An 18,752-nucleotide genomic window follows, 5' to 3' on the forward strand; every position below is an offset into this window, starting at 1 on the left:
AGATTCGCTCTGGATCGAGTTGGAGGAGACCGCGGCCTACTCACGATATGTCTATGCGACGGAAGATCCACCGTTGATACGTTACGGTAGCTTCATCCCCGCCGTTCATATTAACAGTAAATGTGACCCCCAAAAGAAAAGAAAACCGTAAATGCAGTCGATGAAAATTATGTATATATTTGCTCTTATTTTTTTTCCTCTGTCGAAGTGCTGTCCCCATCCCTCGTCTCTTTTCTTCTTCCTTTGCAGTAGTTTGCACTCATGACTCGCTTCGCGCTCTGTTTCCCACTTGAGGCTCAAGTCCCAATATGTTCTGCTGCTCTATACATCATTATCTTTTTTTCTCTACGTATACATACGGTATGTAGACGATACCTTTTGAGCGTCGAACGACATGTATGTACATGACACTCATTCAAACGCTGTTATGTTATTCCTCGAGAAGAGGACGTATGGTTAAATGGTCGGCATTCTTCGGCCGCACATCACGAGGCCTACGTATATGAATACATGCATGAGGCTACGTAGGTACTGAAAGGAAATGACGAAGCAAGGTAGATGCTATCTCACCGGATGTAGGAACACCGGCCACCAATAATGCATGTCGTCAACCTCCATCTGTGACTACCTGCGTCTTATCATCTCTACTTTGTTTGTTTATGGGCAGGCATGGTAAATGGGTTGGAGGAAACACGAGAAAGCGTGCCATCAAGACATGTGAAGGTGGTCAGACGCATCTATTCAACCCGCTTCCCAAGGGGTTCTCAAGATTTGAGCCTGCTGTTATTAAATGAGGAGCAGTTTGCTGGAGGAGGAGGAGAAAGGGAGAGAGAGGTGGGGAGATGAAAAGAGCCGCTTTGCTTGGCACCTCTTCATCTTCATTTCTCTCATCGGTTGCTCATGGATTCATGGGTCCTTAATCTGCTGCATGCCGAACCTCTGTTCGCTTGTTGCCATATGTTGTTGGTTTATATGGCTGTACCATGTTGGATGTGGTTTGCAAGTAGTATTTTGTTTCTTGTTCTTTGCTGGACTGCTGCTTTCTGCTTATGTTTGCGAGTATTGATTGGGTGTGGAGTGGTTTGGGTTGGAGGTGGAGGTGGAGCTCCTTGAAGTCCAAAGAAGGGACTTGGATGGGTGGACACAGCTGCTGGTTTATGGATTCCACTGCCCTATTCCATGTTTTGAGGACAAGGTTGATGGATGGTTTGGGATAGGCTTGTGGTTTGCATAACTCAGGAGCTGCATCAGCCCAGCCTGACCCTTATTTGGATTGAAGGGAGCTCTACATCTATCTGTGGACTTCCACTTTCTCTCTCTTGCTATGGGAAATTCTTCCTGTTTTTTTTTTTTTGATGGCTTTGTTATGTTCAAAAAATAAAGGAAACTCTTGTCTTTTTTTTAATTTTAATTAGTTGTTTTTTTTTTTAATGACAACTCTTTAACTACAGCAGTTTCTCTTGTTAGGGTTTTGCCTTGTTGAAGTGTTTTCTTTTGATTGGTGGCTCAGGTCATGTTTGGTTTGTCTTTCAGTCTTTCCTCTTGGATTTGATGTTACATCTTAAATGATGATAGAAGTGAAAGAACAAAGTTGCACACTTGGCTTCTTTTTGGCTGCTATCATGGATCCATTTCAGGATTAGAAATAAGGACCTTCGCACTCTTCTCTGCCTGTATTGCCGCTGCTCTCATCTGTAAAATAACGTATGAATCACTTCATAAAGTAAACCGCACGACGACATCTTAGTTGATTATTGGTTCTTCTGCTTCATTGCCATTTAATCTTTCTGTTCTATGCAGAAGTTATTACCAGGTTCTCATGGTATGGGGAGGTAATGATCGAATCAGGTGTTTGACTGGTGCTAGTCGTGTGTTCTTCTCTCAAATTACAGTGTAATATTGTAACATTAATGTTTTACACTTCTTTTTGGGTTTGAACTGTGAATTGGGATATCAATTTTATCTTCATTGGACTGTTGTTGTGAGGCTCTGATAGGTATAGAGAAAAAAAAATCAAAATGACGACATCCTGATGAACTTGTGCCTTCCACTTTCATTCTTATCTTGAATTAGAGGTTGGTGCAGAACTGGCTGAATGTTGTTTTCATTTCCTGTTCTTCTCCGAGAATTAATAGAATCTGAAATGAATGGAATGAAGATAATGGCATCTATATCTTGACATTTAATGGCATAAAATATCAACTGGTTGGTGTACTGTTGCACATATCACTGGTTGTAGGTTGGGCCTACTGTTGTAATACAAAGCTGCAGTTTGGCAGCAAGTGAATATAATTCAACTGCATAATAAAATTAGAAGCCGATATGTATCAACAACAGGATTGTTGCCTGTAAAATTATACAGCACAAGGTATGAGAAAAGAAAGATCCATTGTCGATGCTTCAGCTGCTTCTATACATGATGTTCATCGTTTTGCTTTGGGCTACAGAATCAAAGCCGATCGTCGGTTGGAAAAAGGAAGGACTTTGTCCATTACTGATAAGTACCGAAGGCCAACCATGTGATATCAGTCATCATAAGAGCAGTGAGGAGCAGCTGTGCAACCAGCATCAAATGGATCTTCAGAGCCACAGCAATGCCAGTACTGGAACACTTTGCCAGAGTCAGGAGTGTCCATGGTCCCTCCTGTGTACACACTCTCAAACTTTCTCTTGGTTTCTCCTAGCATTTCACAAAATGTTATTGAGAATAGGTGATCGTAATGACTTGGTCAAGGAATAGGAAATGGAAACTAAGCATCGACACGAGAAAGAAATGTCAAGTGTATGTGCATCGAAACAAGGAAAAGCTTTCCATAAAAAAGCTATAGGCTAACAGGAGAAGATGAACCGATGCACATACCCAATATCAGCCACATGTGTATACTAACCTCTATCGCAGTTATGTAGAAATGTAAATTAAACATGCATAATTAACTGGAACATGAAGGAGGAAGAACAAGGACTGGTAACACACAAATTTACAGCATCCTACAGCGTCTGCTAAATCAAACAAGTTGAAAGCCGTGGTTGTGTATGAAAAATATTTAGAGTCTATTTCCCCCCTCCTGCTCAACATCCAAATTGTTATCATATATACCCTTGACCAGCTGCTACATACATTCAATTGTATTAAAACAAAACTCTTGAACAAGGTTCATAATATACAACAAACTAAAAAAGAAAAATGATGGAGAAGGCACAATGATGGCTGAACCCAGTGCAAACATGCACTGATCAGATCTTTACAAATGACCACCACCACTTGATTTTAGACTTGGACCAAGAAAGGCATGAATTTAGAGGCTGCAACAATATTTTGAATAGTAGGGTACCTATTAAATGAGAACTGACCAAGGTTTGGAAAGTTACTAGTCGATATAGGATGATTGGCGATAAAATTTTGCTAAATTTCTAACAAAGTTATGCAAGCTAGTATGAGTATTCCGAGAAACAACTGTTGTGTATAAATTAGTAGGGAAAACCTTACTGACAAGTAGACCTATGAGTGGAACAAATTAAATGGATAAACGTGGGAGAAACATAGTGAGAGACTGTGTCCTCACCCAGGCATCCTACTCCGTGATTTTTCAAACCAGCCAATATGTATAATGTGATCTGAGCACAGTAAAATTCATTTAAAAGTGTTGAAACGAATAGAAGATGGTGCACACAATGGTATATGTCAGCACAGCATCCCATGCCATATCAAGGGCATGCCAGCATTGTTCTGGCTCGGCAAAGAGACTGGTTATGCTAATCTATGCCAGTTACCACAATTGTGGCAGCAGATCATTGGCATGATCCTCTGCCATAAAATTCAAATCTTGGTCTTTCCCACTATGTATAGCTACAAGGGTAGAAAATGTAGCTATAATGAACGACATATTTAATCGGTAGAAACTTGCAACTGGCAATCCCTTCTTGCTATTGGCAGCCCCTAAAAATATAATGACCCTTAAAGCTTCTTAAATGGCATAATTTAAGCTTTTCGTCTAATTTTCCTGAATAACGTTGATCTTAGCTGCCTGTTGTTGATGTGTAGGTACTTGAACATTTCAAGCTGTCATCCTAATTCTTGATGAAGTCTCCAAGGGGCCATAACAACCTGCTTGTGAGGTCCCAGTATTTTGATCGCCAATTCATCAATAGAATCGGACTGTTCTACGATACATTAATTTCCCCTTTTCCCGATTCACGAATCCATCAAACGATCAAAATTCTCAACTTCAATTTTTGAAACTCTAGTTGTCAATCATCACGTACTTCAAGGAATTAGTGCTAGTGGGTATCATACAAGAGGTCTGCGCAACCATTCCTCGTAGTTCGTATAAAGATCCACATAAAGAAGCAATGTCTATGAAAGAAGGGAAATTGGAATGAGGGGAGGAGGATACTGACCGCCGAAGTGGGCGGTGTGGAAGCGGCAGGCCAAGGGATGGTTGAGGGCGGGGTCATACTGCCGCTTGCAGTTCTTGCACGTTCTGAGGACCCGCTGCCCAGCAGCAGCGGCACCGCCTTCGCACCGAACAGCGGTGTCGCGTCGCCAGCGGCCTTGCGGCCGAGCCCCATTCGCCGCCGGGACGTCGAGCAGAGCCCGGAGCCAACGGGGTCCAAGAGGGAAAGTGGAACCAGAGTGCGGAATAGCGAGAGGAGGGCGCGACGCCGCTGCCGGCGATGCCGTGACCATGACCATTCCCCTTCTCTCTCCCGAGGCAGTCGACGGCGAGGAAGAAACGTGGATTAGAGATTTAGGGCGACTTTTTCTTTTCTACTCATACCCGTAAACAACGTACCCGCCAAACATAGCTGCGCGGTGATTGTTGGAAATAAACCGGGTCCCACCACGGTGGAAGGAGACTCGGATTTTCATATAAGGATCCGACCCGTTAAGCAGGGTTGGATATCCGCTGATCAAATTTGAGATGAATAATACAAAAATCGAATTTAAAACGCATTCAGGTAACTGAGCATTTTATTTTATATTGTTAAATAAAATAATTACAAGATAGAAGGAGACTTGAAAAATTATAATGCATAATATGCATAATTTGAAAGGGTTCTTTTTCTATCATTTATAGAATTTTCAGAAAACTTAACAACAGATTTGCATTAATAAAAATAAATTATTCCGTTCATAATTTACATATAGGTTTTACTCATTATTTATATTATAAGGTTTCCATTTTTTTTCCTGTGTTTTCAACTCTAATCCTTGAATAGTAATTATTTGTTGACTTGTCAAAGATGGAGTTAAGCTGCAGCAATTTAGACAAAGCTAACAGAGGTTTTTTCTGTTCCTTTATCATACAAGATTAATGGGTAAATCATAACCTCTGGCAAAAGATTAGAACATAGCCCAATTCATTGAGAAAGAATGGAACTATCAGCAAAAATCAATCCCTCACAACCAAAACCAGTCTTCTTGTTTTCGTTCTAGGTAAGGTCTAAAAAAACTGACCTTTACAAAAGCAACAGGGTAATGCCACAGCAATGTAGTAACCAGCAGCTTGGCATCCACCTTGTAGCCCTTTTGTGTCGATGTCACCTTCAATTAGATACCCCCCGGGTGGATAACTTGGGTAATATTTATCCTTCCTTGGAACACCAATGAGTCATCAGAGATATCTTAGCTTGTTTCATATGGTCGTCGTATCCTCCTTTGGCTGTTCTTCGCCTTTCTCGTAATTTCGACTATCAATTTTATATCCATCTTGTGAGAGTTTCTGCTCCGAAGGTAGATTCTGCCTGGCTTTTCTGCTACCTTCGACTTTCCACAAGTCCCATGCGTGGGTTTTCAGAGGAGGTGCAGACTGCAATTGGCGCAACTTGACCTGTTTTTCCATCATCTATAACAGCATCGACCAGTCCTTACTCCTTAGCTTCCCAGGGATTCATGTTGTCACGGTCAGTATCAACTTCAATCTGCAAGAAACCAGGATGATTTGGCATTGAAACAGGCATACAAATAAAAGCCATGTAAAAAGCCATAATTCTTATGCTAGCTGTTCACCTGTTGTTCAAGTTTTTCCTGTAATTCTTGACAATATCTTGTTCATCTTTATCTTATGGTATGTCATCTCTTTTACCTGCAATCCCATCTCCGTCGCCTGGCATTAGAAGAAACTGAGGATATCTTTTCTACTTGTGAAAAATTAACCTCTAAAGGAATTGCAGAGAATTTTCCAAGATTTTAAAGAGATACAGTTATGACGAGGTTCCTATGCTTAACTTGCTATCCTATAAAAATTCCCAGGTGTCAACAATATGTCAATGTTCCAGGAATATGTCTCTAATAAATGGAAATTCCATCTGCAATCTCCCAGTTGTACATTACTGGGCTTAGAACATCAACATGGAATAAATGATGACATCATCAAATCAACATGGGAAAAACAGAGAACGTTTTCTACTTGCTATCCTATAAAAACTCCCAAGCGTCAACACTACATCAATGTTTTAGAAATATGTTTCCAATATATGGAGATTTCATCAGCAGTCTTAAGGCTGTACATAAATGGGCTTACATCATCTACTGGAGACTGAATGAAATGATCAGTTAATATATGCTTGTATAATTTCTTTTCAAATTAAATTCAGGTGTTGGAGATAAATATCAAGGGGATGTTATATTCAAAGACAAATAAAAGGAGCAGGAAATATATAAGGACATCTAACAAATGAAAAGAGAATGCAGGTTTTAAGAGTGACATCAGAACTGCAATGATGCCGTCGCTCTGTTATATCATTACTGCAATATTTAGAGGACAACACAATATTCCTTCGATAAAGATGAAGTACTTTCAAATGTCACAAAAGGGTCTCTTAACATTGGGTAGCATCGACGAATGAGCAATGTAGGCAGTAATTCCATAAATGAGAAGGGTCACCAATCATCCTACAAAGAATATCAGAATCAATAAAGAGAATGAGGATGCTTCAGTTTCTTATCAAGGTGGATACCGAGAAAGGTTTTTATAATGAATTTTAATTTCTTCTGATTCTGGATCACAATGAGGTGGACAAAGACATGAATACAAGGAAATTAAACATATATTCAACTGAATGGCTTTTCCAAAGGTATAGTAGAACATGAAATTCCAATAGTAACCGTGTGAGGATCAAGCTTACAATGGACGAGATGTTGCATTTGCAAGTATTATCTTTAATACATCATCTTCCCGGAGAAGGTAGTTTGAGAAAGAGAATAGAATGAAAGTTCTGTTACAATTTGGTGCAATCAAATGACATCACCTGCTGTCAAGTGCCATATATTCTACTATGATTGGATTGGAGGGGAGAATCCCTGAGATGACCAGCATTACTGAAATTCCTAAAGAGACACATTGGAGACTCTCGGTTGAGATCATGGAAAGGATGACTGTGTTTCTGCCACTTGGAGTTGAGCTTGAAAGTGGGATCAGACTCACTAGCATGTCTTTTGAATGTAATTTTAGTTCAGTCATAAAAATATGTAAACAGATATGTTAAGTGGTAGGGAAATAGATGATAGCATACACAAAGAAGTAAACAGACATGTATTTTGCAACATAATTAATATGCTTAGAGAAAAGAAAAAGACTACCCAATACTTGAATCGATATAATTGGAGAACAGTCAAAATCTATAGATGGGAATGAGATTTTCAATATGATGATCCACACATTTAAAAAGATATATACCCACTGAACTGCTTCATGATTAAATGTCAAAGGTGATATATACATCAAATCATTCCAAGTGAACTTATATTTATTAAACACATGGATATACATTGAGAAAAAACAACCGCCCAATATCTGACTCAATATAACTGAAAATTTTCCATTAAAATCTAAAGATGGAATGAGGTTTCCAGCAAACTGATCCACATGTTCAAAACGTACATAAACTAACTGACTTGCTTTATAATTAAAATTTATAGGAAATATACATACATCAAATCATTCCAGTGAAAACTTTGCTTCCATTGATAGGTCAGCACTATCCTTAATGGACAGGTGGTTTTGCATATCATGGTTCATATGTTCTAGAATGCACATTAGCACACCTTCAGACTTTCAAATCTCTTTTTGTTTTGCAAACATGAGTTGCCAACAATCAACACTGTATATATGCAGATAACTTGTACTTGCTGATTTTGTAATAATTATTCAGAATTGTTGCATGTAACCTGAGAATTATAAACTATAGCATCCTTCCAAGTTTCCAAGATCTTTAGAACATCACTCCCATATCATATTTATCAAAAGATCTACGTTTTTGCAGAATCCACCCTAATTTTCATCCTGCTGTTGAAGATCTTGAAGTGAATTGTTGAGCATAGTACTTCTTGTTATCCATTCTTCAAGCAAATTTGTGAAGATGGTATAGTTCAGTGTCCATACAGGTCACTCTAAAAGTCATACTCATTGAGACTACTTTTGTACTTCAATGTATACATCTTTGAACTTACCCCACAATGTCAACATTCACTTGACCATTGCATGTTTAGACAGATTCACTCTAATATAAAAAGGGAAGAAACTTGGGTCATGTTTACTGCATGTACGTACCATAAAGCATCAACATGCTGTCAGCAATGCATTAGAATGAGAAAGTAGGAGCACTGTGCATTATTGTGCATCAAAATTGTACATAGCATATAACCATTACTGATAATCTTGAGAAGATCTATGAGGCATACATGGAAGCCAAATTTTCTCTTGTCACTAACTGTTCTTGAAAAAAAAGTTTTCTCAAATTTAGAAGCAGGAGTAATTACTCACTTTGCCTCCAGCTGTTCCAAGTGGTTGATGGATCATGACTCTAGCATTTGGCATGCAAAATCTTTTTTCCTTTTGTTCCAGCAGCAAGCAGAAATGCACCCATAGATGCCAGAAGACCCAAGCAAACAGTGGAAACATCAGCCTTGCACAGTTTCATAGCATCATATATTCCCATTCCTGCAATTGTTGGCCAATTATTTTTTTCTTTATAAAAAAAAGGGGGATCGTAGAATGGTTTTAGCAAGATCCAGAGAAAAATAGAAAAATTACCGAAACAGAGAATGATGTATATTTTATCAATTTTCTGTGGGTCTATCATGCCATATCTCCAATTAGAATTAGGAGTTAGGACAGCAATAAAAGTTAACAATATAATAAATGATTATCCATAAGGAATATTGAGAACATAAGACACTCAATCCTAAGAGGCCACTTAGTCATCCAAGATTTCTTTGTGACCAAAAATCTAATAACCCCACTGATTAAAAAATATGTGCACTTGTAAGCAAGAACAAAAAAAATGCCCAAGAAAAAGTCATGCAAATACAATGCTAGTGAGTTAAATTTATAAATATATTATTTTGATAGAGACAACAATAAACAAAAATGAAATTAAATGCCTATCGAACATACATACCAGCTGTCACAGAGCCACCAGGTGAATTTATGAACAATTTAATCTCCTTCTTTTGGTCTTCCGCATCCATAAACAAGAGCTGCCTGATAATCAATCAGCAGTCACAGTATCCACCTAATGATTGTTCCAAGAAAATGAACAGAGAATAAAAATTTGATAAGCAACAGCTCTTAATCGTTCTAATATCACATAATTTCATATTAAATGTAATATTAAAAGTTAACAAACTTCTTCCAAATTAAACCAGTGCTCTACACCTATTCTTCTGAGGAGCTGAAGAATAGCAGCAACTCCATATTCCATACTTCTATGAAGACAACTTAGAAACAAACTTTTAGAACCAGCAGAATGACTCTCGTCATTTTTAGATGCTTATCAATCCAACAGAAACAAAAATGAATTTGAAATATAAGTGATATCCAGGCAATGACAATTCAGTTCACCCTATAAGTCAATACAATTGATGTACTGCAAACACCAATCTGAGAAAACTTAGATAAGATTGTGTACCCATTTAAAGTTGATGCTTCCGCCAATGCTGTTGATCGAGTTATTCGAGACAAAACTATCTTACAATTAGCTGAAATGAAATAGCAACGAAGGAGAGAAAGAGAGAGATGGGGAACCTGGGATCCCAAGAAAACGATGCGCTGCCGGAGGACCACGTTGGTGATGTCGAGCTCCTCGAATCGCGGCATCCGAAAAGCCCCCGGTGTGGAACCCGACATATCCCACAATTCCGACAAGGTCATCCGACGGCCGGCGGCGGCGACTCGGAGGGAAGGACGAGCTTGCCTCATCGGCGGGACCAGAGCGAGCCGGCGGGTGGAGAGGAGACCATGAGAGAAGAGAGGGGAAGAGGAGGAGGAAAGGAGCTTGTCTCGCAAGGCAAAGGAGAAACGGCGACGGTCGCGATTGCCTCCGTTTCGGACCTCTCTCCTCCTCAATCCGAGCATTAAAGAGGCTTTTGTGTGTTGGGCAGATTTGTGTTAAGTCCGGCCCATAGTGATTAAAAATGGCTCAATACAGCCCATATTTAGCCCAATTAAAGCCAACCCACATAAAAGAGGCCGCGCGGTCAACGCACCGCCTCGTTCAGTCCCCAAAAGGGCATCGAGCTAATATGTTCATACTACAAGGCAATATGAATTGGTCACACCCAAGGCTACTTGCCACTCAAGCTTCCTCCTTCCTGTTGACTTGCAGCGAGCTTTCTTCAAACCTAATTAAAGTCTCCCCGGTCGTAGATTGACCGGTGTGTTTGTGGATTCAGTGGAGGTGATAGAATAAAATAATCATGTTCAATACAAGGAAGAGGAAAATTATATGGGAACAGCTGTTCCACTTGTGTTGCCAAGCTGGGGCTGCTCTAAATGTCCAGATCTCAGTCCTTTGACCTCCTCATTTTAATGTCTGTTGAAGTGTTCTTTGATCTAAACCAGTGTAAGCAAAGTTCAGCTACTGGCTGTTGACTCTTCACCCCTGTCTCCAACCCTATCTAGAATCCCTACCACTGCCACGAGGAGTAGTCTTTAGCCACCTTGGTCAGCCCTCACCCAGGGTGACCTTATGAAGAGATCCAAGAAAGTAACACATACAAACTACAAATATCCAGGCTTGACATGGACCACTGCGTTAACTATGTCAGATGTCCATATCTTAGGTGTATCTTTTGATCCTAATGCAATCAGAACTGGTTGGGTCCATCTTAACTGATCATCCAGGTCTTGCTTGATGAGAGTACATGTGGCACATCCCATCTCTCTCTCTCTCTCTCTCTCTCTCTCTCTCTTATCATTTGACACTGATGCATCAGATTTCCAGTGCTAATGAAGATGGAAGAATCCATCCAAACCGATCTACACCAAGTTCACTGCTATGCTATTTAGCTTTCTTTATTATCCAGTAGATCACCCTTCCTCTTCACACTTGCTGTTCATAGACAGGGACGATATGGAGCAGCTGACTACTGCAGCCATTTATCCTCCTTCAGTACCAAACCGACACTCCAACTATGTATATAGAATCGATCGCTTGCTCTTTAACAAATCTTGTGCCCATCCATAGGACGCGTCAACGTGCGAATCTCTTCTGTTTCAGCTGCTGCCATCAATGGCCGCAGGCAAGGCTATGCTGAATGAATGATTGGAAGAATGGATGGCTGAGAAAGGGAAGGTGACGTTTCGGCGTCGGTCGCCCCCAAATTTTTTGGCTCCATGCATGTTAATGTCATGGGTGCCAGCTGCTGCATGCTGACACAAGCGTGCATGGCGAGTACTAGAGGTGGTACGACCACCTTTCGAGCTCAGAAATGGGGGTACTCGCTCCGGAGGACATGCATGCATCAGGATCGGAGGAGATAGCTCGGACATGACGGTGTGCTCGGCCCCTCCACCCCATCACTGGCATAAGACTTCTCTTTCTGCTTGTCTTCTTCTTACCAGATTGGAAGTCCAGGCTTTTTCTACCGCAAGCTCAAAGCTGGCTCTTCAGCTGGTGAAGCTTGCCTTCTCTGACTTGGGAGGAAGGCCATGATCCTCCTTAAAAGGTTTCACCCAGTAGGGTTGACATTCTTGGGATTCCATGCAATGAGTAGCATTGAGGTCTATCAGAGCTTCGCTGAAAGATGGCAGGAAAACATATGACATCTCATAGGACTTACCAATTATACTTAACCAACAACTCACATTGTTTGGTGATACACTACTGATTTGTAATAGTAACTTGCAGATCAAGCTTTTGATTTTATTGGGACATGATGTGCGATCAGCTGCAGATCCTGCCATAGGTTTCCATGGATGGTGAAAGATTCTTCTCAAACAGATGTGCTGAGAGATCTAAAAGTCATCTACCTACAGATGTCGGGGATTTTGTTTTGACCTTCTTGTCTGTACTCGTTTTTGACATGACCCGGCAATTCACGTTAAGTTAGCTTAGGATGATAACATTGTAGGCACCAATGGGTGGATTCAAGGACTGGGTAAAGGTCACAGTTTTAAGCTCGGTCTCAGTTCAACCCATTCTACGTCCCTAATCTATCTCTCTCTCTCTCTCTTACTATAACATCAACTTCTATTACGTGAATTTGGATAGACACGTAGAACTTTTGTGGAATTTTTAGGCTCGACTACTAATAAATAATCATTTGACGGTAGACCAAATTCTCAGCGTGACCAACTCGTTCCTAAATTGCACCAAGTCAAAGTGCAAGTTTCTTCTTCCTCCCATAGTAGATGAGACCACCTCAAAAAGCTTATACCACTTCCGAATGGTTTAATCTGTAAACGCGTTTCGGCACTCCCTAATCTAATCAAAATGGACCCAAGTGTTACGTGAGGCTTGACATCATGTCCCAAAATAATAGTAATATTATTAATAATCAGTCTTCTATCTTACTTGCCTCGCTTAAAAACCAATGGACTTTTGATAGAACAATCGTCTCGGTTACCTGTAGGATGATCGAGGTAGAACATACAGAACTTATGTTGCCTCTTCTTCCATGCAAATAAACTGTTCTCTGGTCGCATGAGTGTAGTTTTACATCCGAGTCAGTGCTGCAGCTCGGCTGTAGTACTCGTTCAAGCATGACAAAAGGTGTCGAAGATGAACACCATGAGGATTGTACCATGTTTAGTTGGAAATGTCTTGAATGCCTTTCTGAGCTAAGGACTCCTTGATGTGCATGTTTTAACAGCAGAATAAATGCTGAATCTGATGGTCCAGAGAAGCCGTTGATCATTATTGAGCTGGTACTGTTGATACAGTACCAGTCCCTGATGGAGCTGTAGAACTGTTTCTTTTGGGTTGGATAGTGTGTGCATCTTGAATGCAGCATTTGAACTGTTTCTCATTAAAAATGTCTTTCTTCTTTTGCGTTTTGGGCGTGGATAGGATGATACTGTCGACGCTATTGCCATCCCTATTCCCAATTGAAATGAGGATCCTTGAATAACAAGTACTTGATCGGTTACTGCTATCTTTTTTTGTCCTTTGATTCAAGAAGATATTGGAAATCTTGATTGGTTGGCGGATAACGAGAGGGCTCGACGATCGTTTGACACTGTTCCTTGATGAGAATTGTGAGCTCGCAATCACCATGGAGTTGCACGCATGGATCTTTCTTGGTCAACAACGTTTCTTTCGGGGGAAGGAAAGGACGCAGGAGTCGTTCCACAGAGTCATGTAGAAAAAGGTCGCCTTTTGCCGCTTCATATTACCGTACCGTATCTGCTGGTGGCTCCGTAGGAACACGTGGCTGGAAATTAAGGACTGCTCCACCTTCACCTCCGCCTCTCCCTCTCCCTATTTAAATCCCATCTCCGATCAGGCTCAGCTCCCAAAGCAAAATAAACAGAGGAGGAAATCACTCTCTGAGAGTACCTTATTTTTGGAACAACCCAAAGAAACCATCTTGTTCTTTCTCTTCCTCTCTCTCATCCACTCTCTCGGTCCGTTGTAACCTGTTGGGTGATCCTGCAGGCAGAGGAGGCTCAGGTGAGGCTTATTTCCTTCGACCGTTCTGATCCTTCTTCTCTTGTTGTTGATGTTAGCATGTTTTGAGATGGATGGAATGCACCTTTGTCAATGTTCCTGAGTTAGTGTGTCTTTTTTGTTCGAGTCATTCTCACTCCTTGGAGCTTTGGGATTCATAGTAGGAACCCATTTGGTCATTTCAAGGGGGAAATGCATTCCATTCTGAATGAGCTAGTCGGATCATGTCCCGAAGATTTAGGCGTTATTTGGATCATTTCATAATGCCTTTGTGTGCAAGCAATCGGTGGTTCATTGTTTGGCAGCAAAGCCTGCTGGTTTTAACTCCTTGATTCCTTTCCTGCAGGCTGAGATCTACATCTCATTGCTGCATCGGCAACTCTGTTCGTTTCGAAGATTCTCGTGATATAGAAGCTCTTCGATCTGAGGTTAACATGGGCATCGCAATTTCATGCCCAGGAGCAGCCTATGATTCTATAAATGATAGCTTGGAAGCTGTCCTTAATAGATCTATCGGTTTAGGTGACAATGTGAGATCGACTCTGCAGTCCATCGGTTTCAATGGCCGAGACTACTGTTTGCCTGCCATCCTCGAGGCTTTTGGCCTAGCTAAGTCACTGATAAAAGGATCTTTCCACTTGGAACCAAAAATCTCGACAAAGAGTCCTGCCCTTGAGCCGGATAACTCCACAAAGTCTGATGATCTTGAAGGTTTGAAGTTTACTTCTTTGGTGAAGAGGTCCCGAGAATCAACCTCGATTAGGCCTGACAACCCGAAGCATGAAGCTGCCGTAAAGTTACAGAAGGTGTACAAAAGCTTTCGGACAAGACGACAGCTTGCAGACTGTGCCGTACTTGTCGAGCAGCACTGGTATACCCTCCACTGGTTTGTTTGTCCTTCGAGGATAGCACTTACCTTTGATTATATTGGAGACGACTAATATGTGCGATTGTGTGTAATTTAGGTGGAAGTTGTTGGATTTTGCACTGCTCAAGCAAAGCTCTGTGTCTTTCTTCGACATTGAGAAACCAGAATCAGCAATGTCACGGTGGTCCAGGGCGACGATCAGGGCTGCAAAGGTATCTATTCCTTTAACGATTACCGTCGATGATTCGTGGCATAGAAGGAACATTTCTGAGTGTTCAACATTAAGCTTCCAATTCTTGCTTCATAGGTTGGAAAGGGCTTATCAAAGGATGAGAACGCTCAGAAACTTGCTTTGCAGCATTGGCTGGAGGCTGTGAGTCTCACTGTCCACACAAGTTTCTTCTGTTCTCTGCAAATTTTCCCTGTTACTGACATATTTTGCCTTTTTATGCTGTTTTAATAAATGCACAGATTGATCCTCGGCATCGTTATGGTCACAATCTTCAATTCTACTATGATCGTTGGCTTCAATGCGATAGCATGCAACCCTTCTTCTACTGGTTAGCTTGTTCAGCCCAATCTTTTTAGTCATTTTTAATAGATAAACTCAGAAATAGACATCAGAACATTTGCCTTATAGCACCACTTGGATCATCAGGCTTGATGTCGGAGAAGGAAAGGAGGTCAACCTCGAAGAACGATGCACTCGTTCAAAACTTCAACAACAGTGCATCAAGTATCTTGGCCCGGTAAGCACCTCAGCAGTTCTACAGAACAAGATTAGTTGTATCATACAACTTGTATGTATATGAACGCATGTTGTCTTGATTTCCAGAAAGAGAGGGAAGCATATGAAGTCATAGTGGAGGACGGCAAATTCATGTACAGGCAGAGCAGGCAACTTCTGGACACATCCAATGGCCAAAAAGATGCTAAGTGGATTTTTGTGTTAAGCACATCAAAGAAATTATATGTTGGTCAGGTGATTTTTTTTCTACTTTTTTGTATCCTGTAAGAACCACAAAATCATATCGTTGTTCCATGTGGATTGACTAATATCATGCTCTGAAAATTGCAGAAGAGAAAAGGCAAATTTCAGCACTCTAGTTTTCTTGCCGGAGGAGCTACTTCTGCTGCTGGCCGATTAGTTGTAGAAGATGGAGTTCTAAAGGTAAACAAAATAATACCGAGAAGAGTGATATGAATTTCCTGGAAATTATATTCAACTCGGTTCACTTATTCCTTGGTGATCTTTCAGGCTGTGTGGCCTCACAGCGGGCACTATCGCCCAACAGAAGAGAACTTCCAGGAACTCATGAGCTTTCTCGAGGAAAATAGTGTCGATCTCACTGATGTTAAGGTGAGCAAAGCCACTTGTCTGATCTTTGACTCTGACATTAGTAATACCGATCATATTCCATATAATTAGTGTACATAAAGCGCAATTGTGACTAGCATAAACTTATAATTTGGAGCCAGATGAATGAAAGTACAAGGCTGAACTCTCTGTCTGTTTTATACAGAGAAGTCCTACCGAAGAGGACGATGAACCCTGCAGTAGTCTCAAAAACAGCCACTCCGAACTGAACTTGGCTGAAAGAAATGTCTCCATGGAAACTGAACACCGAGTAGATTTATCTCGTCTTTCCAGGGGAACAACGACCGATATGGCCTCAGGCACCTCTTCATTCGAGGCATTTCAAGAAGTGAACCTCGGTTGTTCTCTTGCTGATTTGAAATTAGGAGGAGAAGACAAATCAGAATCATCAATTGACATGCAGCTCCACCACAAATTCCGCAAGCAAATAATTGCCGAAGACAATGAAGAGAGCGAAGATGAGGTTCACGAAAACAGTACTAGTTCAGATAATTCGAAGAAACACTACATGTTCCGGAAAAGCAATCTCTTTCTCGAGGAGCAAGAAGAGGATGAAGAAGCCTTCGTGCCATCGGAATCGATACTCCGAAGGATGAATACAAAGAAAGCCATTCGATCGTATCAGCTGGGGAAACAGCTCTCTTTCAAGTGGACAACAGGTGCAGGGCCTCGAATCGGGTGTGTGCGGGACTACCCTTCGGAACTTCAATTCCGAGCTTTGGAGCAAGTAAATCTGTCACCAAGAATTCCTGAAATGTTCAGATTTGCTTCGCCATGGATCCTAAAATGTCCAACAACTCAGGAAGCATCTGTGCTTAAGGTGCTTCAGCAGCAACCACACAAACCTGGCAATGGTAGATGAAGAAGCCAATCCCTTCGACCTGTGTGTGTGTATATATATATATGCGTACTCAATTGTATTGTAGAAAGTGTATTCGATTCATTTGTTTTGTAGATCTTGTAGAGAACTTTCTCACTGAAACTGCATCAAAGTTTTGATGGATCAACAAAATTCACTACCACAATTGTAAAGGAATTTGTTTAAAGTTGTTTATGGTACACATCTTAGTTAGATAATAAAGGTCTCAATGCTGACCGATTCACCATTTCCCTCCATTTGCTTCAGACATCACAAGTAGGTTGACGAGAGCAAGTTGGGCCTCAGATACATGGAAGGAAGGCCTAGTTGAAGGTGTAATGGGCCGGTCCAGCTCGGTCCATTTCGTCCCCTGACGGCATGGTAGTGTGAAGCCGGACGAGGAAGAAGATACCACCATTGATCAAAGGTGGGTTGACTTGTACGAGGACGTCAAGTATACATGACAGCAAGTCAGTACAACCGTAGCAGTACTGCTACCCTCCTCCCAAAGTCAAACGTCAAACGCCAAACCTGATCCCGGCTAACTGGTTAAAAAATTCAAACTCGATTTAGATTCCAATGTTCCTATTCGAACCATTGTCAAACGTAATTTCAAACCAACTGGAATACGAACATTTATACGTGATTTCAAGTCAGATCAGATTGAAAGTACACTGTACATCGGGAATCGAGTTGCCATGGTGGAGCCTTTTTGCATGAGTAACAAAGCACTGACAACAAAAGCTGAGATTTCCCGTGTTATTGAAGTGGCTGCTGTGATCAGCTTCTTCGTCGTAAGATTTGTTCTTGAAATCTCATGAGACGACAGGGAATGCCTCTGTTCTCCCTAATGCACGCAGATGGATCCTATTGCGTTGCTTGCATTAAGCATGAATCCCATCTCTTGATGAGTTTCAAGCATCATTGGACCGCAAGCTGTTCCAGTGCTATTACTTCAACCTCGTCTCTGCTCTGTGGCGAATGGTAAGTCCGTAGTGAGCTCTCGTCCACATGCGTGCATGGCAGCGACCTCACGTACGTCCTCCGGTACTTGAAGTGCCCTCGCCGCATTCTGACTCTGAGGCAGAGGAGGCGTTGGGGAGGCTCAGGAAACTTCCTCCAACCTTCCACCATCGCTATCAGCAAAGACAGACTGTAGTGTAGCGGCTTGTTTGTAGCAGCCGTCCTTTTCCTGATATATACAGCGGGCTCGAGGAGGGAAATACGGAGTTTGAGATGCGTATAAATCTTGCTCTCATCGTCTCCTCCTCTTGTTGTTCCTTCCTTTTCTCAGAAAGGATTAAAACCGGCTTTTTGTATGTTTGTGGAGGAAGCTTCAGGGAAGCTTCTCTCCTTCACTATCCGGTCGATGAGTGTCTCACTCGTCCTCCTCAGCTTATAGCTACTCTCACATGGTGTCCATGTGGCCTGCTGAATCGGCTTATGACAGCCTCGAATGATGCATCGCATGATTGCTGGTGTGCAGAAGCTTGTGTGGGATTTCAATCTACATTAATATATAATCTAATAAGCATATGTTCCTCTAACATCACACGCAATGGTGGATTTGTTTCACTTCTCGCCATAAACTACTAAATCGTGATTACTGTACCTGCAATGATCGAAGGCCTACATTTACTCCAAGCGGGTGTCGACAGTGGAGCCATGTGAGGCGGTGTCTCTGTCCTTCCCTACCCAAGTAATCCGATGATAGAGGCAATAACACAAATAGCAGAAGCATATTACTTGAGGTA

General features: G+C 41.4%; 1 protein-coding gene and 1 pseudogene across 2 annotated transcripts; one reads left to right on the forward strand and one right to left on the reverse strand.

The window, feature by feature from the left end:
- Positions 1-2,283: 2,283 nt before the first annotated feature.
- Positions 2,284-10,339, reverse strand: LOC135643278 (ATP-dependent Clp protease proteolytic subunit 3, chloroplastic-like; annotated as a pseudogene). Its single transcript, XR_010498198.1, has 6 exons — positions 10,029-10,339; positions 9,403-9,516; positions 8,766-8,942; positions 6,011-6,107; positions 4,399-5,922; positions 2,284-2,680 (listed from the first exon to the last, which is right to left on the reverse strand). The product of XR_010498198.1 is annotated as an ATP-dependent Clp protease proteolytic subunit 3, chloroplastic-like (transcript).
- Positions 10,340-13,757: 3,418 nt separating this feature from the next.
- On the forward strand, positions 13,758-17,131 carry LOC103980777 (IQ domain-containing protein IQM2-like). The gene is made up of 10 exons (XM_018824489.2): positions 13,758-13,896; positions 14,240-14,764; positions 14,859-14,973; positions 15,069-15,134; positions 15,233-15,321; positions 15,420-15,510; positions 15,597-15,743; positions 15,840-15,932; positions 16,020-16,121; positions 16,285-17,131. The coding sequence occupies exons 2-10, from the start codon at positions 14,328-14,330 to the stop codon at positions 16,999-17,001; spliced, it is 1,857 nt and encodes a 618-aa protein (XP_018680034.2). The 5' UTR covers positions 13,758-13,896; positions 14,240-14,327; the 3' UTR covers positions 17,002-17,131.
- Positions 17,132-18,752: the final 1,621 nt, after the last annotated feature.

The sequence above is a fragment of the Musa acuminata genome, chromosome BXJ1-4 (genome assembly GCF_036884655.1).
Source record: "Musa acuminata AAA Group cultivar baxijiao chromosome BXJ1-4, Cavendish_Baxijiao_AAA, whole genome shotgun sequence".
Taxonomy (NCBI): domain Eukaryota; kingdom Viridiplantae; phylum Streptophyta; class Magnoliopsida; order Zingiberales; family Musaceae; genus Musa; species Musa acuminata.

What these genes read in the sequence shown, in the direction of transcription:
- LOC103980777 (XM_018824489.2), top strand. Translation starts at nt 14,328, where the DNA reads ATGGGCATCGCAATTTCATGCCCAGGAGCAGCCTATGATTCTATAAAT. An exon ending in GTACTTGTCGAGCAGCACTG is followed by an intron (nt 14,765 to 14,858) that starts GTATACCCTCCA and finishes TGTGTAATTTAG; the next exon opens with GTGGAAGTTGTTGGATTTTG. An exon ending in GCATCAAGTATCTTGGCCCG is followed by an intron (nt 15,511 to 15,596) that starts GTAAGCACCTCA and finishes CTTGATTTCCAG; the next exon opens with AAAGAGAGGGAAGCATATGA.